Source organism: Gopherus flavomarginatus, chromosome 20, assembly GCF_025201925.1.
Source record: "Gopherus flavomarginatus isolate rGopFla2 chromosome 20, rGopFla2.mat.asm, whole genome shotgun sequence".
Classification (NCBI taxonomy): Eukaryota; Metazoa; Chordata; order Testudines; family Testudinidae; genus Gopherus; species Gopherus flavomarginatus.
Window position 1 is genome coordinate 16,267,455 of NC_066636.1, and position 26,856 is coordinate 16,294,310.

General features: G+C 55.6%; 1 protein-coding gene and 1 long non-coding RNA gene across 5 annotated transcripts in view; one reads left to right on the forward strand and one right to left on the reverse strand.

Moving 5' to 3' along the window:
• The window catches only part of CASQ1 (calsequestrin 1), a 40,327-nt gene extending 20,993 nt beyond the window's left edge, over nucleotides 1-19,334 (reverse strand). Inside the window, exons 1-4 of the mRNA XM_050930011.1 lie at nucleotides 18,797-19,334; nucleotides 5,755-5,839; nucleotides 1,120-1,220; nucleotides 356-467 (exon numbers count right to left, since the gene is read on the reverse strand). Of these exons, the coding sequence (XP_050785968.1) occupies nucleotides 356-467; nucleotides 1,120-1,220; nucleotides 5,755-5,839; nucleotides 18,797-19,036 (538 nt within the window). The 5' untranslated portion in view covers nucleotides 19,037-19,334. The remainder of the gene's footprint in view (nucleotides 1-355; nucleotides 468-1,119; nucleotides 1,221-5,754; nucleotides 5,840-18,796) is intronic.
• Nucleotides 9,476-24,916, forward strand: LOC127037865 (uncharacterized). Of its 4 annotated transcripts, none has more exons than XR_007770477.1 (3): nucleotides 9,476-9,492; nucleotides 19,966-20,079; nucleotides 24,585-24,916. It is a non-coding gene; the product is annotated as an uncharacterized LOC127037865 (long non-coding RNA). The 4 variants fall into 4 exon arrangements; XR_007770475.1 differs by lacking the exon at nucleotides 9,476-9,492 and adding an exon at nucleotides 19,661-19,721; XR_007770476.1 differs by lacking the exon at nucleotides 9,476-9,492 and adding an exon at nucleotides 19,764-19,778.
• Nucleotides 24,917-26,856: the final 1,940 nt, after the last annotated feature.

Consider the following 26,856-nt stretch of genomic DNA (forward strand, 5'->3'; position numbering starts at 1 on the left):
CAAGCCCTGACCCTGGCAGCGATGAGAGATTTTCCTGTAGCTGATGCTGGGAGCGCAGGGACCAGATCCCCTCCCCAGCAGAAACTCCTAGACCCACTGTGGCTCCTGCTGCCCTGCCATGGCCTCCTGTATCCAACCACTCACACTTGCCCAGCAGCCCTTAGACAGCCTGCTAATGATTCCCCCGGCACTGCTTGGAGGAAGCTCACACTCCTCTGCAGCCGATAGCAACAGCGCAGCTTGGGCTGCGGGGCTGGGCCCGGGGAGGGTGGGGTCCCACCAGCAGAGGGACCCCAGTCACCACCTCCATACTGGGGTCCCACCCGCAGAGGGACCCCAGTCGCCGCCTCCGTACGTTCTGAATCCTCGTTCTTGAAGTAGCCAATGAGCTTGGGCTCGTCTTCAATGTTATCGAAGGCCTGGAGCTCACGGTCTCCCTCGATGAGCTCCACCGGGTCTTCCAGCACCTGCAAGAGGGGCAGAGGGAGCTCAGCACCTGACCCTGGGAAACCCCTTCCCCACACGCAGGGAGCCGGCTCTGCAGGAGGGGAGAGTGAGGCATGGTAGCATCCCCGGGGCTGTCCACCTGGCCTGTCAGCCTCAGTGCACCGGGGCACCCCAAGCGGCTTGGCAAGTCCCACCTTTGGGGACAAGGGACAAGGCCTGTGGGTTATGCACAGCCTGCTTTCTTCTGCTGTCCAGGCCAAAGGAGGGGACACAGCATGGGCTAGTGGGGAAGGCCCAGGCCTGGGAGTTAGGGCTCCTGGGTTTTAGCTACAGCACTGGGAGGGAGTGGTGGCTAGTGGTTGGAGCAGAGGACATGGAGCCAGGACTCCTGGGTTTGATTCTCAACTCCACCATTCACTCGCCATGTGACCCTGCCTCAGTTTCTCCCCTGTAAATGGAGACAGTGATACAGGCCAAGCCGGGGGGCGGGAGGGGTTTGTCAGGCTGGCGAGGGGCCCTGAGCATGCTGGCTGTGATATGCAGTGGAAGGGGAAATCGCCTGGGCAGCACCTCCAGAGGCAGGGAGCCGTGTCTCTCCCAGTCCCCCCAGTAAGTGTCTCTGGGCCAGTCAGTGAAGGGAGGCAGGGCGAGGGACTGGGGGACGCCACTCACATCCAGGAGAAACTCCACCAGGGTGTCGGCCGCAAACTCCCCATTGTACTCGATTATCTCATCCTCCTTGAACACATACACGCTGTCCTCCTCCGTCAGCCCTGCCAGGGAAATAGCGCAGTGAGAGGGGCCATGGACGCGGGGGCATTACAGCTCCCGACCCCCTTGAGCCACCGGGGAATCACCCCAGGGCTGGGGCACTGCAACGTGTGTGTGTGTGTGCGCGCCTCACACTGGGGCAGGAGGAGAGCATCTCGGCGGTGTCAGTGTTGGAGGAGCAGGGGGGTCAGGGCAGGGGAACTGGGGATGTCTGTGAGGTTGAGGGAGGTCTGTGGTGTCGGGTCAGGGGAGAAGGGGATCTGTGGGGTGAGGGAAGGAGGAACAGGGGGGTGTCTGTGGGGCTGGGGGAGCAGGGGGGTCTGTGGTGTTGGGGTCAGGGGAGAAGGGGATCTGTGGGGTGAGGGTAGGAGGAACAGGGGGTGTCTGTGGGGCTGGGGGAACAGGGGGTCTGTGGCGTTGGGGTCAGGGGAGAAGGGGGTCTGTGGGGTGAGGGCAGGAGGAACAGAGGGTGTCTGTGGAGTAAGGGGAATGGGGGGGTCTGTGGTGTCAGGGTCAGGGGAGAAGGGGATCTGTGGGGTGAGGACAGGAGGAACAGGGGCTGTCTATGGGGTTGGCGGAACGGGGGGTCTGTGTTGTCGGGTCAGGGGAGAAGGGGATCTGTGGGGTGAGGGTAGGAGGAACGGGGGTGTCTGTGGGGTTGGGGGAGGGGGGTGTCTGTGGTGTCGGGTTGGGCAGAAGGGGATCTGTGGGGTGAGGGCAGGAGGAAGAGGGGGTGTCTGTGGGGTTGAGGGAATGGGGGTCTGTGGTATCAGGGGAGAAGGGGGAAGAGGATCTGTGGGGTGAAGACACGAGGAACAGGGGCTGTCTATGGGGTTGGGGGACTGGGGGGGTGTCGGGTCAGGGGAGAAGGGGATCTGTGGGGTGAGGGCAGGAGGAACAGGGGGTGTCTGTGGGGTTGGGGGAACAGGGGGTCTGTGTTGTCGGGTCAGGGGAGAAGGGGATCTGTGGGGTGAGGGCAGGAGGAACAGGGGCTGTCTGTGGGGTTGGGGGACTGGGGGGGTGTCGGGTCAGGGGAGAAGGGGATCTGGGGGGGTGAGGGCAGGAGGAACAGGGGGTGTCTGTGGGGTTGGGGGAGGGGGAGTGTCTGTGGTGTCGGGTCAGGGGAGAAGGGGATCTGGGGGGTGAGGGCAGGAGGAAGAGGGGGTGTCTGTGGGGTTGGGGGAACGGGGGGTCTGTGTTGTCGGGTCAGGGGAGAAGGGGATCTGTGGGGTGAGGGCAGGAGGAACAGGGGCTGTCTATGGGGTTGGGGGACTGGGGGGGTGTCGGGTCAGGGAGAAGGGGATCTGGGGGGTGAGGGCAGGAGGAACGGGGGTGTCTGTGGGGTTGGGGGACTGGGGGGGTGTCGGGTCAGGGAGAAGGGGATCTGAGGGGTGAGGGTAGAAGGAACAGGGGGTGTCTGTGGGGTGGGGGGAACGGGGGGTCTGTGTTGTCGGGTCAGGGGAGAAGGGGATCTGGGGGGTGAGGGCAGGAGGAACAGGGGCTGTCTATGGGGTTGGGGGACTGGGGGGGTGTCGGGTCAGGGGAGAAGGGGATCTGGGGGGTGAGGGCAGGAGGAACGGGGGTGTCTGTGGGGTTGGGGGACTGGGGGGGTGTCGGGTCAGGGAGAAGGGGATCTGAGGGGTGAGGGTAGAAGGAACAGGGGGTGTCTGTGGGGTGGGGGGAACGGGGGGTCTGTGTTGTCGGGTCAGGGGAGAAGGGGATCTGGGGGCTGAGGGCAGGAGGAACAGGGGCTGTCTATGGGGTTGGGGGACTGGGGGGGTGTCGGGTCAGGGGAGAAGGGGATCTGGGGGGTGAGGGCAGGAGGAACAGGGGGTGTCTGTGGGGCTGGGGGAACAGGGGGTCTGTGTTGTCGGGTCAGGGGAGAAGGGGATCTGTGGGGTGAGGGCAGGAGGAACAGGGGGGTGTCTGTGGGGCTGGGGGAACAGGGGGTCTGTGTTGTCGGGTCAGGGGAGAAGGGGATCTGTGGGGTGAGGGCAGGAGGAACAGGGGGTGTCTGTGGGGTTGGGGGACTGGGGGGTGTCGGGTCAGGGGAGAAGGGGATCTGGGGGGTGAGGGCAGGAGGAACAGGGGTGTCTGTGGGGTTGGGGGTGGGGGGTGTCTGTGTTGTCGGGTCAGGGGAGAAGGGGATCTGTGGGGTGAGGGCAGGAGGAACAGGGGGTGTCTATGGGGTTGGGGGACTGGGGGGTGTCGGGTCAGGGGGAAGGGGATCTGTGGGTGAGGGCAGGAGGAACAGGGGCTGTCTATGGGGTTGGGGGACTGGGGGGGTGTCGGGTCAGGGGAGAAGGGGATCTGGGGGGTGAGGGCAGGAGGAACAGGGGGTGTCTATGGGGTTGGGGGAACGGGGGGGTGTCGGGTCAGGGGAGAAGGGGATCTGGGGGGTGAGGGCAGGAGGAACAGGGGGTGTCTATGGGGTTGGGGGACTGGGGGGTGTCGGGTCAGGGGAGAAGGGGATCTGGGGGGGTGAGGGCAGGAGGAACAGGGGGTGTCTGTGGGGTTGGGGGACTGGGGGGGTGTCGGGTCAGGGGAGAAGGGGATCTGGGGGCTGAGGGCAGGAGGAACAGGGGCTGTCTATGGGGTTGGGGGACTGGGGGGGTGTCGGGTCAGGGGAGAAGGGGATCTGGGGGGTGAGGGCAGGAGGAAGAGGGGGTGTCTGTGGGGTTGGGGGAGAGGGGGTATCTGTGTTGTCGGGTCAGGGGAGAAGGGGATCTGTGGGGTGAGGGCAGGAGGAACAGGGGGTGTCTGTGGGGTTGGCGGAACGGGGGGTCTGTGTTGTCGGGTCAGGGGGAAGGGGATCTGTGGGGTGAGAGCAGGAGGAACAGGGGCTGTCTATGGGGTTGGGGGACTGGGGGGGTGTCGGGTCAGGGGAGAAGGGTATCTGTGGGGTGAGGGCAGGAGGAAGAGGGGGTGTCTGTGGGGTTGGGGGAGAGGGGGTATCTGTGTTGTCGGGTCAGGGGAGAAGGGGATCTGTGGGGTGAGGGCAGGAGGAACAGGGGCTGTCTATGGGGTTGGGGGAGTGGGGGGGTGTCGGGTCAGGGGAGAAGGGGATCTGGGGGGTGAGGGCAGGAGGAACAGGGGCTGTCTATGGGGTTGGGGGACTGGGGGGTGTCGGGTCAGGGGAGAAGGGGATCTGTGGGGTGAGGGCAGGAGGAAGAGGGGTGTCTGTGGGGTTTGTGCCTGTGGAGAGCGGGGGCAGGGGGCGCCAGAGGCCCGACTGGCCCCCAGAGATGCTCCCACCTGCCCTTGAGGGGCTCTGGCACCACCTGCCCTGCGCCCGTCAGTGAGCTCCCTGCGCCCTCTGGTGGCTGCAGGGCAGAGCCGCAAGCAGGCTCAGCCCCTTTGCTTCCTGGCTGGTTCTGGCCCCCGTGCCCTGAGCCGGCTCTCCAGGGGTACAGGGGATAAGATCAACGAGGCTGGACTCTGGGCTCCCTCTCCCTGCACTGCACGTGCCTCCTTGGGTGAGCAGTTTTGCTCGTCAAAGGCAAACTTCCCTGCAAAGCCCTTGCCCTCTCTGGACACCCTCCCTCCATGGGGCGCTGTCGGGCTGACCCTGGACCCACAGTCAGGCCCTGTGCAGTCACAGCCCAGATGCCCCCACTTTCCCCTGGCCTGAGCACCCTTCGGTAAGGCTGCCCGCTGCACCCCATGGAGCAGCTGATGGGGCAGGGGAACACACTTGCATTTTCCCAGCCGTGGAGACTTGGGGCTGGTTCAGACGTGCACCCAGGCATTGGGGAAACCTCCGAACTCCACTGAAGCCTATGCTGAGGCACCGGCAGAGGCCAGACCTAGCCTGGAAACCTCCCCTCTCCCCCAAATCTAGCAGGGAGGAAGCCAACCTGTTCCCAGAACTGAACAGAAGAGAGTTTAAAGCCCTTGAGTGGGACTGAATGAAGGCTCCTGGCCCTGCACGTTCCCCAGGACCTTCCCACGGTGTTAAGAATATAAGGGACTGGTCCCGTCCGATCCAAGTGGCAGACCCTCCCCTGCGGATTGCTGCAGCTGCTCAGTGGCTTGTGGCTGAAAAAGCAACAGCTCAGGGGATGTGTTGAGCTGAACCAGTAACCGGGTGATCGGCAGTCAGATGTCCCAGCGCTGAGCTAGACTCTCTGGGTCCCAGCAAGGGACAAAACTTCAAGGGGGCTTCGCCTCCTCAAAACCTGAACCCTGAAGCCTCCATGCTAGGTCATAGGCGGGGACAGGGCCGAGGAGCAGGGGAGCGAGAGACCCCTACTCTGCCTCCCTGGGTGTGTATCCAGCTGTTTCATGCCTGGGGCCGGGGTGGGGCAGGCACAGGGACCCAGCGCCCCATGTGGCATCAGCTCCATCCAAGTCCACCATGTGGCATGAGAAGCAGGAAGAAAGCTACCAAATCTGTCCTGACGTAAGCCAGGGGCCCTGGGATGGGCTTGGAGTCCGTCAGGAGGGTCTGGGACCTGGGACCTGGGTTCTCTCCCCACTGACACCCATAGGGACCGGAGCTGGTGCAGTCCCCATGGGTCCTGGCTTAGTCCTTACCTAGCTTCTTGGCCACCACTGCATCCTTCTCCGAATCCACCAGGCCAAACCCCACTCCCTTCTCCTCCAGGACTTGGGCTGCTAACTAGGAAGAGGAGCAGAGACAGAGAAGAGAGAGAGGGAGAGGCTTTCAGAGAGGGATAAGGGCGGGGGTGGGGCAGCCAGACTCTGGGCGTGGGGATCAGGGCTGGACTTTCTCACCCCCTTCCCCCCAGGCTGGGTAAGGATGGGGTCAGATCTGGGAGGGGGGAGTGACAAAGGCATAATAGGCAGTTGGTGCCTTTGCAAGAAGAGCCTGGAGGGGTCTGTAGGAGCCCCCAGCTCCCCTCGAGGTGCCCGCAGCTGGGCCCTTTGCCAGCGATCAGCTAGTGGATATTTCTATGCCCACCCTATGCCAGGGCTTGGGGGGGCCAGGCTGTGCCCTGAGTTTTCCATTCCCCCACCCAGTGAAGGCTCCCAGTGCTTAGGACCAGGGAGCCCTGGCTCTAAAGGCACCAGCCCCAGCGAGCTTGTGGGGGGCATTTAGGAGGCTGCAAACCGAGTCTGGCTGTGGGGTCATTACCCAGCTGCGGGTGAGACAGGGACAAGTGACAGGAACCACCCACCCGCCAACCAGCACCAGCAAACCAAAGCCTGAACCAATGCTGACAACCTGAACCCAGAACTGCCAGAACTAATACCAACAACTAAAACCCAGCATCACCAGAACCAACACCAACAGCCCAAACCCAGCACCAGCACCACCGCCAACCCAACCCAAGCCAGGACCACCAGAACTGTGACCAAGAACCCAAACCCAACATCACCAGAACCAGCACCAACAGCCCAAACCCAGACCAGAGTCACCACCAACCCAAAGCCAGGACTGCAACACTGACACCAAGAACCCAAACCCAGCACCGCCAGAAATTCCAGAACCGTCATCTAGAATTCAGACTCCAGACACATCAACACTTCACCTGGAACTTCAACCCGCTGAACCTTCATCTGGATTTTGCACCGAGAACCATCACCCTCAAACCCAAATCTAGAACCTTGCCCTGACCTCAAGCCTAGAACCCATTCCTAGACTATTGATTGCATAGGCACCGACTCTGTGGGTGCTGCGGGGCTGGAGCACCCATGGGGAAAAAATGGTGGGTGCTGAGCACCCACCGGCAGCCCCCCATCAGCTGTCTCTCCATCCCTCCAGCACCTCCTGGATCAGCGCCTCCACCTCCCTCCCTGCACCTCCCACCCACCAGGATCAGCTACTTTGTGGCATTCAGGAGGCTCTTGGGGGACGGGGAGAGAAGTGAGGACATGGTGCACTTGGGGGAAGGGGCAAAACTGGGCTGGAAGAGGTGGGGTGGGGGTGGAGTGGGGGCAAGAAGAGGTGGAATGGGGCCTTGGGGGAAGGGGTAGAGTGGGGGTGGTGCCTGAGACAGAGCTGAGGGTCGAGCCCCCTCGGTACTTTGGAAAGTCAGTGCCTGTGGTTGATTGGGATCTCAGAGCACTGTCTCTTACGCTGAGAAGAACTGTCTCACTGTTCCCTTGTGCCCCCATCTGTCTGCCTGTAGCCATCTGTTGTCTCTTGCTTTTATATTGTAAAGTCATGGGGACAGGGACCATCATTCGATTCTCATAGAAGATTAGGGTTGTAAGGGGCCTCAGGAGGTCATCTAGTCTAACCCCCCACTCAAAGCAGGACCAATCCCCAGTTCCCTAAATGGCCCCTCAGGATTGAACTCACAACCCTGGGTTTAGCAGGCCAGTGCTCATGGGCTCTTCATCTGTGACAAGGACCCTAAGGCCTGACCGTAATACTACTAATAATAATTGTAAGCAGGGTCTAAATGAGCTCTCCTCTAACAACTAGTGATGAACTAGGGGAGAAGATTTCGGGAACTGACCTTGTTTGCATAAACACACCCTCTCTGCTAGGTGCACAGCGTGATGGAGCTGCTTTGCCCAAATGATCACTTTTGGCTGGGGTTGGATTGCAAGTCACTTTGGTATTGGGTGTAGGGGTAATAAGAACATAAGACCATAAGAACGGCCATACTGGGTCAGACCAAAGGTCCATCTAGCCCAGTATCCTGTCTCCCGACAGTGGCCAATGCCAGGTTCCCCAGAGGGAACGAACAGAACATGTAATGATGAAGTGAAACCTCCTCAGCTTCTGGCAAACAGAGGCTAGGGACACCATCCCTGCCCAACCTGCCTAATAGCCATTGATGGACCTATCCTCCATGAACTTATCTAGTTCTTTTTTGAACCCTGTTATATTCTTGGCCTTCACAACGTCCTCTGGCAAGGAGTTCCACAGGTTGACTGTGCATTGTGTGAAAAAATACTTCCTTTTGTTTGTTTTAAACCTGCTGCCTATTAATTTCATTGGGTGACCCCTAGTTCTTGTGTTATGAGGAGTAAATAACACTTCCTTATTTACTTTCTCCATACCAGTCATGATTTTATAGATCTCTATCATATCCCCCCTTAGTTGTCTTAAAGTATTATCCTGGTTGTGTGAATCAAGAAGAGCAGAACTGTGCATGGCATGCCCTGATTGAGGTGTTCACTCTCAACTGAACTGCACTCGCTAAGCAGGGAGTAGGGGTGCATACGCCCAGGGGGGTAAGGTGTTTCTACTTGGCCGTTGGGTTGGGTTTTGTCTGAGGGCTCTAGACATCCTGTGACTCTCTTCTTCTCCACTGTGTAATGCCAGAGCTGATTAAGACTCAATTAAGAGTCTTTTGCTGTGGATCACTACAGCTGAAATCACTGATAATTAGGTCTAAGCATTAGACCATCTATGGAACATTGTCTCTTGTGAAAGAGACTGCCCAGCCTGCAGTGAGGGTGCCCTGCTGCCGACTGAAATCACTGAGAGCTGTGTCAAGCGATGGGACCTGAAGACATCCCAGAGGTTACAGCAGAGAAGGCAGGGGCAGAGCGAGTGGCTGATGGCTCAGTGAGTGGCAGAGGTGCCTTTCCGCCCCAGGGTGGGAGGTGAACTGGTTGGTGGCTTGAGCCAGTTTTGTGTTGTATTGTTAATAAGGAATCCCTAGATATTGAACCCGGCCCTTGACACTGCCGACTACGCCTTGCGGAAGGGTTACATTATTAACCCAGAAACTAGTGCAGCCCCCAAGCTTTGCTGGGAACCAGAACTCCAAACATCTGTGAGGTGACTACGCTGTGCAAGGAGGAGCAGGGCGGCTAGAGGACATCTAGAATAGAGAGCAACAACTGCATCTTCTGCCTATGAACTCAGAGGCCAAAACAAGAAGGGAGCAAAGGGGTCCAGCAGTGCAAATGTGTAGGGCAGGCATTAGGTGTGTGTGTGTGTGTGTGTGAGAGAGAGAGAGAGAGAGAGAGAGAGAGATCACAGTGCCCTCTAGTGGTGACAGCCCGACTTAGCCACCACTGAAAGTTTCACCCACTTTAAACCCTGCGTCATTCCTGCCAGTGGTTCGATTTTACTATCAGAATCGACTCTGCAATCTGGGCCATACACAGTGGATGGGGGGACATCTGTGGGATACAGAGACTTGTTATACTACTTTGATGTGGCTTTTATGTCGAAACAAACATAAAGGGCTGTAGAACTGTATGTGTCATTTCACCTGCACTGAAATACAGCCACTGGGGAGCGGGGAGTAACAGAGCTGCTATTTAACACCAGCACAGAACAGCCTTACCCAGCTGTCGGGGACTGGAAGGGAAGAAAAATGCCTATCCTGCCGAAACTGGAAGGTAAATTTACAAAGGTGGACTGTGTTTATCCCTCAATAATTTGGCCAGGACACTAGGGCTAACACTGACTCTAGGGATCGGTGCCACAGGCTCTGTACTGAGCACTGTGGTTTTGTCTCATCCCAAAGCTGGGACCTCCCTGCAGCACAGCGCCCACTAGTGTGGCTGGGCACATTGGGTCATTAAAGTCCAAGCGCTCCCTGCTGAGTCACCCACTCTTCTCCTTGCAGCACAATACCCATAGGTAGCAATGTGCCAGGGAACTGGGGCTAAGGCAGACCCAGAAGGGAGAGCGCCCCCTAGCACTGTGTTAGGGAACTGTGGCCAGGATGGAGTCATAGGGGAGAGCGCCCCGTAGCACTGTGCTAGGGAACTGGGCCTAGGACAGTCCCAGAGGGGTGAGTGCCCCCTAGCGCTGTGCTAGGGAACTGTGGCCAGGATGGAGCCAGAGGGGAGAGTGCCCCCTAGCACTGTGTTAGGGAACTGTGGCCAGGATGTAGTCATAGGGAAGAGTGCCCCCTAGCACTGTGTTAGGGGACTGTGGTGAGGATGGAGCCAGAGGGGAGAGCGCCACCTAGCACTGTGTTAGGGAACTATGGCCAGGATGGAGTCATAGGGGAGAGCGCCCCCTAGCACTGTGTTAGGGAACTGTGGCCAGGATGGAGCCAGAGGGGAGAGTGCCCCCTAGCACTGTGTTAGGGGACTGTGGTGAGGATGGAGCCAGAGGGGAGAGCGCCACCTAGCACTGTGTTAGGGAACTATGGCCAGGATGGAGTCATAGGGGAGAGCGCCCCCTAGCGCTGTGCCAGGGAACTGTGGCCAGGATGGAGTCATAGGGGAGAGCGCCCCCTAGCGCTGTGTTAGAGAACTGTGGCCAGGATGGAGTCATAGGGGAGAGCGCCCCCTAGCGCTGTGCCAGGGAACTGTGGCCAGGATGGAGCCAGAGGGGAGAGCACCCCCTAGCACTGTGTTAGAGAACTGTGGTGAGGATGGAGCCAGAGGGGAGAGCACCCCCTAACGCTGTGCCAGGGAACTGTGGCCAGGATGGAGCCAGAGGGGAGAGTGCCCCCTAGCACTGTGTTAGGGGACTGTGGTGAGGATGGAGCCAGAGGGGAGAGCACCCCCTAGCACTGTGCCAGGGAACTGTGGCCAGGATGGAGTCAGGGGGAGAGCACCCCCTAGCACTGTGTTAGGGAACTGTGGCCAGGATGGAGCCAGAGGGGAGAGCGCCCCCTAGCGCTGTGCCAGGGAACTATGGCCAGGATGGCGTCATAGGGGAGAGTGCCCCCTAGCACTGTGTTAGGGAACTGTGGCCAGGATGGAGCCAGAGGGGAGAGCGCCCCCTAGCGCTGTGCCAGGGAACTATGGCCAGGATGGAGCCAGAGGGGAGAGCACTGTGTTAGGGGACTGTGGTGAGGATGGAGTCAGGGGGAGAGCGCCCCCTAGCACTGTGCTAGGGAACTGTGGCCAGGATGGAGTCATAGGGGAAAGCGCCCCCTAGTGCTGTGCCAGGGAACTATGGCCAGGATGGAGCCAGAGGGGAGAGCGCCCCCTAGCTCTGTGTTAGGGGACTGTGGTGAGCATGGAGCCAGAGGGAAGAGCGCCCCCTAGCACTGTGTTAGGGGACTGTGGTGAGCATGGAGCCAGAGGGAAGAGTGCCCCCTAGTGCCTGTGTCAGGGGAACTATGGCCAGGATGGAGCCCGAGGGGAGAGCGCCCCCTAGCTCTGTGTTAGGGGACTGTGGTGAGCATGGAGCCAGAGGGAAGAGTGCCCCCTAGCACTGTGTTAGGGGACTGTGGTGAGGATGGAGCCAGAGGGAAGAGCGCCCCCTAGCAGCACACTGATGCATTGGGTCAATGGATAACTGGCACCCAGGATCTCATAGGTGTCTGCACACTGAGGGATCAGATACGCTGTGTTTTGAGCTGCCAGGGTTGAGTCAAGCATCTGCTGCAGCTGGGTGAGTCCTGCCCAGGTGACTATTCACAGCTATGCCAGGCAGCCCTGGGCACCGGGGTGAGCAGTGAACAGCACAGCACAGTGCAGGGGACCGGGGAGGAAACTGGATCTGCTCGGGGAGGTTGCAAGGACTAGTGATTAGAGCAGAGGACTTTGACTGAGCTTTCGCTCTATGAGATTGTCACACCCAACACACCTGCCGCCTACACATAGAAACACAAGACATGCTTGCCCACACAAATACACAATTCATTCACTGACACACAACATGCCCACAGACACACAACACACACAGAGAAACACAACACATGCTCACCCACACAAACAACACACTCACCGACACACAGAGACACAACATGCAAATAGATACACAACACACTCTCACCCACACAAACACACAACAGACAACATGCACATAGACATACAACACATGCCCATCCACACAATCACACAGTACACACACAGACATACAACATATGCTCATCCACACAAACACAGAATACACACACACACCATAGACACACAACACATGGTCATCCACACAAACACACAATACACTCACGCCCACAGACACACAACACACACACAGAAACACAACACACGCTCACCCACACAAACAACACACTCACCAACACAGACACACAAAGATACACAATACACTCACCCACACAAACACACAATACATTCACCTCACCACACACAACACACACACATAGACACACAATGCACATAGACACACAACATGCCCAAGACACTTGAGTCCACTCATACTTACATAGACGCAAGACACATTCACACATGCACACACACACATTTCAGTCAAAACTGGTGCTACTCGTGTGCCAAAAAACAACGCACTGAAATTTGGAAATGACCATTTCTCATATTTTGACAAAAACCCATTTGATCCTGTTCAGAACCCCCCACGTTTCTGAGGATAAAGTAGCCACAGAGGGAAACCCTGTGAAATATGACAAAGTTTCCAGTATGCAAAGTGACACATATTTTCCCCTTAAAGTCTGCTGACACAATAATTTTCCCCAGCTCTGGTGCCTACAATACTTCTATCCGATAAAGTGAGAGTATTGTCATACACAGCGTAGTGAAAAATGACCAGTTTAAAATGCCCCATTATAGGAGATCAAGCAGGATGTGTCATGAAATTAAAAGGCTGGTAGAGCTCAGCCTGTGGAAATTGACATGGCATGGAGATAACCTCTGGTACTCCCTGCTGCTGCGTGTCTGAGAGGGGAATGCTACAGTTGCCTTTCAAGAATGGCTCGGTCATTTTCTTAGAAGTTTTTTTGCTCAGCCTGCTAATCTGAGGTCTGGTCCAAAGCCTGTTGAACCAAAGGGCCTTCCCAGTGCTGTGACTGAATCGGGCCCATACTGCTGGAGGTGTGGCAGGAATTTCAAGGCACGGCATCAGCAGGATGCTGGCATCAGGTGCTTGAGTCCGAGTGGCCCAAACATGGTGGGGGTGGGGTGGGGGCAGGAGCTGGAATCTGAGCCTGGATTGGGATCCTGATTCTGTGCTATTGTCTGTAACAACAGAACGAGCTGGACCAACCTCCAGGATCTAACCATAGACTCATAGACTCATAGACTCATAGGTCAGAAGGGACCAATCTGATCATCTAGTCTGACCTCCTGCACAAGGCAGGCCACAGAACCCCACCCATCCAATTTTATACAACCCCTATCCCAGGACCGAGTTATTGAAATCCTCAAAAATGGTTTGAAGACCTCAAGCTGCAGAGACACCACCAGCAAGCGACCCGTGCCCCACGCTGCAGGGGAAGGCGAAAAACCAGTAACTCATCCAAACACGAATGGGCTGTGGAGCTGACCTAGGAGAACCAGGCCCGTCTGTACAGAATCATTTATGGGGGGATTTTCAGATGCCCTCAGTGCCTGCCCGACCCCGCTCCTAGTGACGTCAATGGCGCCGGCCCGAGCCCGCTCCCAGTGACGTCAATGGCGCCGGCCCGACCTCACTCCCAGTGACGTCAATGGCGCCGGTACGACCCCGCTCTCAGTGACGTCAACGGCGTCGGCCCAGCCCCGCTCCCAGTGACGTCAATGGTGCCGGCCTGAGCCCGCTCCCAGTGACGTCAATGGCACCGGCCCGAGCCCGCTCCCAGTGACGTCAATGGCGCCGGCCCGACCTCGCTCTCAGTGACGTCAATGGCGCCAGCCCGACTCTGCTCTCAGTGACTTCAACAGTGCCGGCCCAGCCCCGCTCCCAGTGACATCAATGGCACCGGCCCAGCCCCGCTCCCAGTGACGTCAATGGCGCCGGCCCAGCCCCACTCCCAGTGACGTCAATGGCGCCGGCCCAGCCCCGCTCTCAGTGACGTCAATGGCGCCGGCCCAGCCCCGCTCCCAGTGACGTCAATGGCGTCGGCCTGACCCCGCTCCCAGTGACGTCAATGGCGTCGGCCCAACCCCGCTCCCAGTGACGTCAATGGCGTTGGCCTGGCCCCGCTCCCTTGACATCCCATTAGTAAATCTCCCCGTTGGTGTCAATGGAAGCAGGATTAGGAGAATGTTGAATGTTCCTGAAAAATCCATCCTGCCTGTCTCCAGTGCCCCAATCCAAGCAGCCATGCAGCCCTTTGCAAACATTACTTATGCCCTGTGAATTTGAGTCTCAGCGACATGTGAAAGAGAACAGCCCTGGGCTGCAGACCCTGGGGGCAGTGAAGGGGTAGGGCTGATGTCCTTTGCTGCTGCCTCAGAACTTTGACCCAGAAGCACGAGACAAGGCCCCATGGCTGGGGAGTAGTCAGAGGGAAAGTTCTGATAGCTAACCTCTAAGCCATAGCTTCTGCCTCAGCCTTGTCCTGGAGGGATGGCAGGGAAGTTGGGTCTCTGTATCCCATTCAGTCCTTCACGTAGGCCAGAAGCAGGAGGCACTGAAAGTCCCATGAGAGAACCTGCACTGGCAAGAAGTTTGCAGCCGGAGAGATTTGGGCAGCACATAAGCTGCACCAGGTCCTCATCTCAGCTAGATATTCCAACTGTTCTCTGGTCCCGCTCATAGCTAGGCTCATTCAGAGAGAGCCAGGAAAGCTGAGCACCAAGGGGTCAGCTGGATCCCTCCAGAGGGGAGGGCACATAGCCAAAGTGGCTCCAGTGAGAGCTGTGCAGGACAGAAGTGCACCCTGGAGATGGATGGCCAGGACTCAGCTCCCTTCTCTGCCATTCTTGGGCTCCCCTCCAGCAGCCATTGCTGTTGCCTGCCCCTAGAGTGGTCTCTCCTCCCTGCGGTGGCCCTGGGCGATGTGACATCTCTGCAGCAGGTCCCAGGCACTAACTCCATCACAATCCCCCATTCCTGGCTGAAAGCTGCTCCCACAAGCAAGTATCTTGTTGGCCTGGTCCTGCAAGACCCACCGAACCCTTGCTAAGCCCATGGCAATAGCTGATTACTCCACAGAACCTCTCCACCCGACACAATATCTCCATAACATGCCTCCAGAACATGGCAACAGCCTCCAAACTGTATGAAACCCCTCCCTCCCAGAGCGAACAACCACTGAGCTAATTACCCTCCAGCCGCAGGGCTTCATAGGAACCCACTCAGCTCACAACACATGCTGCAAACCTACTAGTGCCAGGGACTCGTGCAGTTAAAGAGCAGGATATAATTAGACCTGTGGTCAGTTCAGGGATATAAATACATTGCAGAGTTGATGCAAGACTGTACAGAAGAGGGTGCTCATAGAAGGCATTAGATTGGCAGCCGTAGGGGCTCGAGGCCTGTGTCTCCCCACACATCAAGGACAGCATAAGCATCTTTGCCCCACGGCTCTGCCACAGGGCCCTACCGATCACTTGGAGGAGTCCAATATACAGGGCCATTATGGTAGCACCTAGAGTGAAGGTCAGGGCCCCAGTGTGCAGGGTGGAGCCCATCAACAGAGTGAGAGACAGTCCCTGCCCCACAGAGCTCACAGACTGACAAAGGGAGGGAGTGAAAAGAGAGGGGTGTGTGTGTGACATCACACAGGAATAGCACCCAGGTTTGGGAGCTCCCAGCCTTATGCCCTATTCACTAGCGCACTCCCCATCTCTGCAGGGCTGAGGCCACTGGGGGAGGGATTTTGTGCTGTGGGCACCCAGAAATAGTCCCATTTCACACCAGCCAAAAGGCCACCGAGAAGCTCCATTCATTCAGTGCCACCTGGGCTGAGTGACCTAGAGGAGAAAGGTCCCCTAACGAATCCCTCAAGCTGTCCTGTCTTCCTGTGGATCAGAGATGAGCCCGAGCTGCAGTGATGGACTCAGGATCTGACCCACCCAGCCCAGCGGATGGGCCTGCTCAGAATGGAGGTCTGGGGAGAAGGGTCTGCATTCAATGCCTCTACCAGACCAGAGGGTGATAAACATGGCTCAGATTCAACCCCCTCAGAGCTGTGTCCTGACTCAGCTCAGCCAGCTGGGGCCACACTGTGCTAGGCTCTGTAGCATGGTCACCAACCCCTTCCCGGGCTGCTTAATCCAGGCCGGGGCTTAGCAGCGATATAGGCAGCACAGGCCAGGAGCTGGGGAGCCCCATGGGTCTCTCTGTGTGTCCAACATCACCATTTGTCTCCTCCCTCCCCAGTCTCTGGAGCAGCAGGTCGCCCATCACCTGCCCTTCTGGGCCCCAGCTGAAGGCAGTTTCCTCTGGTTGGGTGCAAGGCTGGATGCAGAAACCTCAAGATCTTCTGACCATCCCTTCTTCACAGAGAAGGCCCTGGGCTACAAAGTCCACCTTGTACATGACTCTCCCTGAACACATCTATCTATCCCCATACACCCCCTCTATCTATCTGTAACACCAACAGACCCCGGTCATTTGTGGGATCGAACCTGAGACCTCTGGAGCTTAGTGCAGAGCTACCACATTAGCTAAAAAACAACTGCGTGTCTCTCTAAGTGGTCTCAGTGCCACTAGATGGGATAGAACACCACACCCTGATCTATCTATCTATCCCCATACACCCCATCTGTCTATCTAATTTAGGCACTGAACCCTTCAATGTCTCACCACTGGAGGTCCTCAGAAATTTGCACCAGAGATGTTCAGCATCTGAAGAGAAGCTGATAGCCAAGGTCCCAGCACTGAGTCCTGGAGGATTCCTCTGGGTGCTCTGTCAGGGGTCCCCTGGCTCTGAGTCTCCCCAGGGCACCCCAGAACAGAATGGATCTGCTACATCTGACTCTGGGGAGAAGAACCTGATCATGCTGGGAGCTCTACGGGATAGACTACTGAGGCTCAGGGAAACCTAGAGTTGCCCTACCACAAGCTGTTCTCTCCCATTCAGAAGCACATTGCACTGGCCACATCTGCTGAGAACAGTGGCCCCCCCTTAGCTTGGTAGCCCCACTTCTGCCATACTGAAATGCATCAGGGATCCATTTAGTAAAGTATCTCAGCTTTTGGCCTACTCGAAGAGGCCAATGGTCCATCTTGTCTGATATCGGGTCTCATGCCATACACCCTAACAGCCTTGCAATCCATCAGCTGACTCCTATCTTAGTGGTCCAGACCCATGGTTCATCTAGACCCATCTACAACATGGCAGATGCCGGATGCATGAGAGGAAAGCACAAAACATTGCACCTAACTGTGCATCTTCTCTTGAACCAACCCTTGTCATTGATTCTGTTTCAAGACAGGCTGCTGGCCAGAGACCACAGCAGTCACACATCCTCCCAGCACCCGTGCTGCAGACTCAGGATCCAGTGGGACACTATTCCAGGAGGCAAGCCTTCCAGGGCAGGGGAAGGGGGGCTGGCCAGGCTGTGCCTCATTCCGGCACCCATCCCAAGTATGGAAACTGCAAATTTAGAGCCTTCTTCTGGGAATGGTTCATAGACCCAGAGAGGCACCCACAGCTGAGCCCCAGGCAGGAGCGTCAGCCAGTGAAACCCAACCCTTTCTAGGAGAATGCCCCCTTCTGATTCTGTACATAATGTACAGAGACTGCTGTCCTTCCACACGCACTTGGGAAGGGCCTTCTTCTGCACTGGGCAGCCAATGTCCTTATTAGCCCCTATAAAAATTGTACAGAAAAGGTCTCCAAAACACTGCAATACCCTTGCAGTGATATTATAGTGACATTGCTAACACTGTAATAACGCTATAGTGACACCATAGCAACACTTCCGTAATATTGTAATAACACTAGTAACACTGCGTTATTGTAGTAATGTTGCAATAATATAGTAACAAAACATTAGTAACATTGTAGTAATACTGTAATAACACTGTCGTAACATTCTAATAACCCTGTAGTAATGGTCTAGTGACACTGCAATAATATTGTAATAAAACAGTAGTATCACTGCAGTAACATTGCGGTAACACTGTAGCATTTCAGGCCTTGCTTTCAAATACTTTGTAAGGGTGACGCATAACTTGACTGCACAGTCTCCACATGTTTCAGAATCCAGGGTCTTACATCCTTTCACATTTCTTTCCAAATCACTTGCCCTGTCAGCATCAATCCAGTTAAAAGGGAAACAAATATCACTGGGTTAAAGTGAATCTCAGTGCCACCAGAGCACAAGACTTGCATTTGAAGAAAAGCCAGGCACAAATATAGACATACGGTCTGCTAACTGAGCAGGTGCACCATAGGCCAGGTCTGCCCGCATGAGCCGGGGCCCTGGCCCAGCTCTGGGTGCAATTGTTTGTGTGTGTATGAGAGAGAGAGCGGAGGGGGGATGATGACCCTTTATAGTATGGCTGGAGGCAGTTCTGGGGTGGAAACTTCACATCATGACATGTATTTCAAGGGGCTTTTGACACAGAAGCTCACTTACTATTACCCTCATTGGTAGCTTTGTTAACTGGCAGGTGTCACTTTCCCACCTCTCATCCCCACATATCTGAACCTAACACCAGCTGGCCAGTAACAATCCCATGGCTCTTTCTCCCAAGTGTAGACAAGATGCGAGAGTCCCGGGCCACATTCCAGCCAGGGGAATAATTGCTTTCATTGTCCTCCCTAAATTCCACCCCCAGCTCCAGCAGCTTCACCCTCTGCCCTGCTTTATTTATTTTTTATTTATTTTATTTGCTTCCAGCTGCCACCTTCCACCCCAGAGGCAGCTGCATTTCAGAGACAGGCAGAGTGGTTTACATATAGAAAAAGCCCATCAGATCCTATATAGGCAGCCAGGGCAGGATTGGCTCATGCATATATGGTCCAGAGCTTGATCCAGTTATGGATCAAACGGGCTGGGTTCATTTCAAAGGGCTCTAGCATTGGGAGGCATCAACCTCTCATTCTTTCCTTCCTTCTCCTATCCTTCCTCTCTCCCCGCCCTGCTGAGCCTCCAACGTTACCTCTAAAATCAGCTCATCCAGCTCAAACTGCTTCTGCGAGGCCTTGTCGTCGCCCACCGGCTCGTGGTAGAGCAGAGCCAACACGCTGAACTTCTTCAGCACCGACTTGTAGTTCTTGGCGTTGACATCGACGACGCGGTCGATGCCGTCGTACTGGGGGAAATCCAGCCCTTCCTGGCCCTGGGCCCCGGGGCCCGCCGCAGCCAGCAGCAGCACCAGCAGCAGCTTGGACCACTTCATCCCGATGCGGGGCAGGTCCAGCGGAGAATGGAAGACGCTCTGGGTTGCAGTTCCCAGTGGGGGAAACGCTCGTCTGTCCTGCCCCCTCCCCCCACGCGGGAAAAAAGACGTTGCCCTGGAGTCCCCCTCCTCTCTCTTTCTTTCCCTCCTGTCTTGCCCCCTGGCTCCTCTGGCCTGCTGTCCGGCTCTCTTTATGGCAGAGGGTGGGCGGGGAACTAGGGTGGGAGGCTGCCTTGGCTCTCAGCTGGCACAGGCTGATGGCGTCCAAGGGGGCAGAGCTGGGGCGGCGACAGCTGCGCCGAGGGGCATGGAGCCTCAAAAGCAAAGAAGAAAAAAGACAGGCTGGTGTGGGGAGGGCCCAGGGAGGGGAGGGCTGTCCTATTCCACACAGTCTGGCCCCACCTGCAGCAGTCCACCCCGTCACTCCCTGACTATATATGTATATGGCAGACGTATAGCCTTATATACAAGCAATAGTTTCATGCCTCCATTGCCAACCCCCCACCAAGACCCACTTTAATGCAGCAAAAAAAGGGGGGGGTGAGGGGGTGGATAGAGTTTCTCCTTTTGATCCTTCTCTCTCTCTCTCTCCTTCTCTTCTCCCAGCCCCCTTTCCTCCTCCAGTCCAACTTGATGGCATCTTGATCACCATATTAAGAAAGGAAAACGGAGACAAGACTGGGAGGTGGGAGGGGGGTGAGGGAAGAAGGGAAGGCTAAAAATAAGATGAGATGAGTCGGAGGTAAATGAAGATGGGCTTGTGCGGATGGTGGGTAATTAGAGAGAGCAGGAGGGAGGGGCCAAGGAGGGGGGAAAAGCTGCATGGCCCAGTCTGGAGAATCTCGGGGGCTCTTGAGTTACACGAGGGAGAGGGTGGGGTGGACATGGGTGGGGATTGGACTCTGATCGTTTCTCTTCATTGTCTCCAGTGCCCGCCAGGATCCCTCATCCTCGCTGCGTGCGACATCCAGGCGGTGGTAACGGAGACACTGAGCCATCACTGCCAGATTCCCAGGCCGTGGGCTCTGGATCACGCTGGAAAGGTATTGTACCCATTCAAGAGCATGAGTGCTTTCAAATGAGCCCACCAGCCTGTGGATTGATTGCACGGGCAGTGTCCATGTGGGATAGGCTGCAGGAGAGCTCAGAGCCCACTCAAGGGCAGCCGGCTCTAGCTAGGATCTGTATAGAAGGGAGGTCAGGTCACTAATCGGCCAGCCTCTCCCAGCAGGGGGCGCTGCAGGAAGTGGGGTGGAGCCCTGGTTCTAGGCGGAGTTCCCAGCTATTCCAGCCCCAGCCTCTCTCAGCAGGGGGCGCGGTGGGAAGTGGGGCAGGAGCTCCGGCAGTAGGGGGAAGCTCCTGGCTACTCCAGTCCAAGCCTTTCCCAGCAAAAGGCGCTATAGGAATCGGGACAGGCTGCCAGAGGAGACCTCTGTATACAAACACCATATACATTTGGGGATCAATTTCTGAAGCTGTTTGAAAGCCATTTTGCATGTTAAAAAAAAAGTTGCTTTATTTGGAAAGATCTCAGCAATCCTGGTCCCTCAGTGGGCTTGGATGCACACAATCTAGGTGACCAGATACCATGGTGGTGGGCAGCTTAACTGAACCAGGACAGAATAGATCAGGAAATTTAGAACAGGCCTCTGATGCACAGTCCTGTGACGTTGTGATAGTTTCAAATGAACCCAAAGGTAGTCACTGCTTGGTTGTTATTTTGGTTGCTTCCAGTATTTCCCAGTAGAAGGCAAGTGATGGGAAATGGTGATTTCTACCAGTTTATTTATCAGCAAAAGCTGAACAGAATTTCATGGGACAAAGGAAAGGCACTTCCCCAACCCCAGGGCCTTCTCCCTGCCAGATATCAAAGGCCTGCTATAAAAATGGAGGTGTGGAATCTTAATAAGAACTTAAGAATGGCCATACTGGGTCAGACCAAAGGTCCATCTAGCCCAGTATCCTGTCTCCCGACAGAAGCCAATGACAGGTGCCCCAGAGGGAATGAACAGAACAGGGAATCATCAAGTGATCCATCCCGTGTCGCCCATTCCCAGCTTCTGGCAAACAGAGGCTAGGGACACTATCTCTGCTCATCCTGGCTAATAGCCATTGATGGACCCATCCTCCATGGACATATCTAGCTCTTTTTTGAACCCTGTTATACTCTTGGCCTTCACAACGTCCTCTGGCAAGGAGTTCCACAGGTTGACTGTGCATTGTGTGAAAAAATACTTCCTTTTGTTTGTTTTAAACCTGCTGCCTATTAATTTCATTGGGTGACCCCTAGTTCTTGTGTTATGAGGAGTAAATAACACTTCCTTATTTACTTTCTCCACACCAGTCATGATTTTATAGACCTCTATCATATCCCCCCTTCATTGCCTCTTTTTCAAGCTGAAAAGTCCCAGTCTTATTGATCTTTCCTCATACAGAAGCCCTAATCATTTTGTTGCCCTTTTCTGAACCTTTTCCAATTCCAATATAACTTTTTTGAGATGGGGTGACACATCTGCACACAGTATTCAAGTATTCTCAAAAAAACCTAAACCCCCCAGAAGGCTGCAACAGGCCTTTATATGAGAAAGTGTGAGGATGCCTAACTATAGGGTCCCTACTAGTGCTCCATACAATATCTTAGGTGGCTGAGGGTTGTCAACACATCCCATTATAAGACTTTGTTTTCAGTTGCCACTAACTTCACCAAACTGTAACGGGGCCAAATTTTTCCATGTCAGGTGCCTGCCTCATGTTGATCATTTTATGATTTCCTTTGAATATTTCAGATAAAAAGGTTCAGACATTTTCAAGGATGAAGTTGGGGGAAAATATGTTGTTTTGCCCATGGTAAAAAATGGCGATAACATTTCTAGCATTCCCCCCCACACTTTGGAGCAGGGACTTGAGATCTTTCCTGGCAGTTGCCTTCGGGTTGGGGATGCGCCTTTTGACATTGCCCTGAAAATCCACCCACATTTGGCTCAGTGATAAGCCTCTGAAACAGCTCAGTTCGCACACACTCAGTAGAGACTTGTTAGAATTTGGCAACTAAATTCTCCAAAGGTTCCGTCTTCACTGAGCTTTCTCCAGCCCCTCACAGTTCCTAGATCCCAACCAGACTGCACATGCTACCGCTAACTAGGGTGACCAGATGTCCCAATTTTATATGGACAGTCCTGAATTTTGGGTCTTTTTCTTATATAGGCTCTTATTATGCCCCACCCCCGTCCTGATTTTTCATATTTGCTATCTAATCACCCTACCACTAAAGAGCGAATGAGTGTGCTCCACCCTGGGGCTGTGGGGTCAAGCGGGATTTCCCCTGCAATTGCTCTTCCATCTGCTGGGGGATGCTGGCAAGTCAGACCCGGGAATGGAGAGCAGGGAACTTGTCTCTCCATGCTAGTATCCAGGCAGCTGAAGCGGGAGGAGGAACAGCCAGACTTGAACTCAGAAGGGGTACAAATGTGGTGGGGGGGGGGGTCTGTGGAGAAGGAGGGGCAGCACTGTGGGGATGGAGCAGGGCAGTGCAGTGAAGGAGGCTCTTGTCTGTAGGATCCCTGCCTCATTTCTTGCAGATGTTAGGAGGTGTGTTGAGGCTGCCCTGGAGAATTGGATTCTGTCCCTGCAGGACACCGGGCAAGTCACTTAAACTAAATTTCTCACAGGTGGTCACTGATGGTGTGTTGCCCATTTCCTGGCTGCCTGTCTTGAGACCCTGGGGTCTGATGAGCAGAAGTGCCAAGCGGAAGCCACGGGGAGCTGAGCTTTGAGCGTAAAAAAAGGGCAGCATAAATGCTAAGTGCCCTGAAGAAGCAGGGCCCTGGGCGGCCCACACTGAGCCCTCAAATTTAGTGGACATTTAGGATCTTAATTTCTCTCCGTGTCCATTCTCCACATGTCAAATGAGGAAAATAAGACCCCCCTCTTCTCACGGGCGTGTTGTGAATCTGAAATCGTCAATGTTCGTAAGGCGCTAAGATGCAACGGTGAGCGTGCCGCGGCAAACCACCGGAGGAAATGAATGAGTCTGTATTCAGAGCAGGGTTGAGATGGCGCACGGGAAAGAATATCTCGAGCCACACGGCAGGGGGAGGATAAAAAGAACGATTGAACAGCTACCCATTCAATGAGCACCATCCCTGCAGCACACTGAACGAGGCAGGGGTCCTGTGGCCAAACTAGCAGGTGATCCTGTAATTAATGACTGGCTCATGATGCATTCACACAAGGGGGCAGAATTAAGGTGGCATAGGCCACCTTAAGGAATTTTCTAACTTTGGAGCGCTTGACTTTGCGACCTGGATGTTCTTTTAGCACAAGACGTTTTGAAAGGAATATGTACAGCAGCCGCAGCCAGGTCTCTCAACCCACTATCACAGCACACAGCTCCAACCAGTTAGTGGTAGGAATCGCCGGGGGATTTGAGGGTGACATTGGCTCTGCACCCACTGCCTGGGGCCTCTTGCACCATAGTCCTGGCTAACATCCACTGGAGATGGTCTGTGTCAGAGAAATAACCCTAATTAGGAAAGCACCCCGGTTCATAGGATCACAGGACTGGAAGGGACCTCGAAAGGTCATATAGTCTGGTCTCCTGCATTCATGGTAGGACTAAGCAGGGCCAGTGCAACCGATTAGGTGACCTAGGCGGTCGCCTAGGGTGCTAGGACTTGGAGGGGCGGCATTTTCTTTGGCAGCGACTGCGGCAGACAGATCTTCAGCTGCCCTGGTCGCCGCCAGCATTTAGGCAGAGGGAGCTGGGACAGGGGGGCACGGGGAGGGCCACCTGCAGCAAGTAAGGGGGGGGGTGTCGGCATGCAGGGGAACTCCCCGCCCCAGCTCACCGCTGCCCCGCCTCCTCCCCAAGCACGCCGTGGCTGCTTCACTTCTCCCACCTCCCAGGCTTGCAGCTTAGGCGCTGCAAGCCTAGGAGGCGAGAGAAGTGAAGCGGCGACAGCATGCTCGGGGAGGAGGCAGGGCAGGGGTGAGCTGGGGCGTGGGGAGGTGTTTCAGGGTGGGGGGGTGGGTGGGGAGCTGCCACAGGGGGGTGCCTCAGGGCAGAGTGGGGGAGCTGCCGTGGGTGGGGTGCCTCAGGGCGGTGGGGGAGCTGCCGTGGGGGGAAGGGGAGATGCCTTAGAGTGGGGGCTCGGGGACTGGGGAGGGTGCAAGGTGGAAGTTTCACCTAGGGCACGAAACATCTTTGCACCGACCCTGGGACTAAGTATTATCCATCCTTGACAGGTGTTTGTCTAACCTGGTCTTAAAGAGCTCCAATGATGGAGATTCCACCACCCCCTTAGGCAATTTATTCCAGTGCTTAACCACCCTGACAGTTAGAAAGTTTTTCCTAATGTCCAACCTAAACTGCCATTGCTGCAGTTTAAGCCCATTGCTTCTTGTTCGATCCTCAGAGGTTAAGAAAAACAATTCTTCTCCCTCCTCCTTGTAACAACCTTTTACATACTTGAAAACTGTGATCATGTCCCCTCTCAGTCTTCTCTTCTCCAGACTAAACAAACCCAATTTTTTCAATCTTCCCTCATAGGTCATGTTTCCTAGACCTTTCATCATTGTGTCGACTTTCTCCAATTTCGCCACGTCTTTCCTGAAATGTGACTCCCAGAACTGGACACAATTCTCCAACTGAGGCCTAATCAGCGCGGAGCAGAGCGGAAGAATTACTACTCGTGTCTTGCTTACAACACTCCTGCTAATACAGCCCAGAAGGATGTCTGCTTTTTTGCAACAGCGTTACACTGTTGACTCATATTTAGCTTGTGACCCACTCTGACCCCCAGATCCCTTTCCACACTACTGCTTCCTGGGCAATCATTTCCCAGTCTGGATGTGCATAATACAATATGTTTTTTTCATGCCTCTTAAAGAGATGCTTCAGCACGCTCAGCCCCAGGGGGAGGGTGTTCAGGATTGGATCTGAACATTGGAGCTAGCCCCTAGTCTGCAATGGGGCCTAGAGACCCCTATGCAAAGAACTTGTAGCTTGGGGAGCGTGGCCAATGTGGAGTTAGAGCAGAGGGAGCAAGTCCTGCTCCCACTAAAGTCAACAGCAACCCCCCAGCCATGACCTCAGAAGGGTCGGCCCATAGGATGAGGACAAAGAAACCTGAGGGGGAGGGAGGGAGAACAAGGGTTGAGGCACTGCCCACCAAGGAAAGCAGGGGCTGGGAAGCTGACTGTAATTCACCAGACCCAGCTCTGGTCAGTGTATATCTGGGGTGACACCAGATTGTCCCTAGTGTAACCGAGATCAGAATCCGGCCCTGACCCATTGCAGTCAGTGGGTGTCTCTGGATTGACCCTGGTTAAACAAGATCAGAAACTGACCCACTATCTTTAAAACAGCTAAGCGTCCGGCACAGGCCATCTTGCACTGGGCTTCTGCGTATCTGGGTCCCAATCTGATGCCTCAGGTTTGACAAAGTGACCCCGTGACCTGGGGACAGCCAGCAGCAGCCCCTTCAGGCTGCCTGCATGTGCCTCGGGGGCAGGGGCTAGTTCTGAGAGGAAGAACTCTGGCTGCTTCTCTGGCTGGTTGACTAATGAGCCTGGGGCAGTTCAAACAGCCCCAGTCCTCGCTCTGAATCCAGCCACCGAGCTGCATCCTTGCAGAGCCAGCAAGAATGGGGCCGGGGCGGGAGGGGAAGGAGAGAGGTGTGTGTGCCAGGATGGGGATGAGGGGTTAGAATATTTTGACACATACGTCCCCATCTGTATCATGTAACAGCTGTGATTGCTGACAAAAAAAAAAAGTAATCAGGGTCAAAGGCAAAGTGATTCACGTAACTCAAACCAGGCCATTGCTGGGGGGCAGGGCAGGGGGCGGCTAGTACAGTATCGCTCACGGGATTAGTAATAGGAGATGAAGCCTGGCACTGCCTGTATCCAGCTCCAGGGTGGAGACCAACCATTGTTCCCGCTTGATGGCTGCTTGGGAGCTGGAGTGTCATGAGTTGGGCAGGTCTCAGGCCTCCCAGTGGGTCTGTGTTTTCCAAAGTGAAATCGTGGATAGAGAGGCCACTGAGTGGGCCACGGACACTGAGCTCCCATCCCAGGGGTCCCGCCAGGGCGGGGCTGCCCCCTGGTATCCCTAGGACTCCACCCTCCAGGGTTAAGAATCCAAATCTGCCAGACCGACTCTTCCTTCAGAGGCAGGCTAAGCTTGGGGGGCAGGATGGAGAAGGTTAAGGGTGACAGGGTGAAGTTCAAAGTTTGGGGCGAATGCTCTGGACAGATGGGAAGGGGAGATCTGGGGTGGTAGCCAGTGGGCTGTGTAGAGTTTTGGATGAAGGTTGGGGAGTTCAGTTTGTGGGATCAGGGGTCAGAGCCTGGCTGGATGAAGATTTAGGGGGTTAGACTGTGGGGATGGGGGATCCCGTCTCAGATTATGTTTTGGGAGGAAAGTTCAGGGCTTATTACCGATTCACAGTGCACAATGGAGCTGCCCCAGGGGTGGAGACAGGAGGTGGCAACAACTACAGGACAACCTGTGGCCTCAAGGAGCCCGGGAAGCTGACGTCTGGCCTGGAAGGGCCTCTCAGAGCCAACTCCGTGGCTCCTCCACAGGACTGCAGGCCTAGCTGAGCCCACCAGGAGCCAAAATATTTCATAGAGTCCACAGATTTCATGAGACCACCAGGCCACCTCTCCATCCCAGGGCATCCTAGAGCACCCATCTCCATCTTCTCTGGGCTGCGGCCCAGCTGAGAGACATGGGCAATCTCAGAAGCTCTGGTGGGTGGGAGCACCCAGAGGCTTGGATGCTTCTCTGAACTCTCCGGTCCCATCTGATCCTGGGA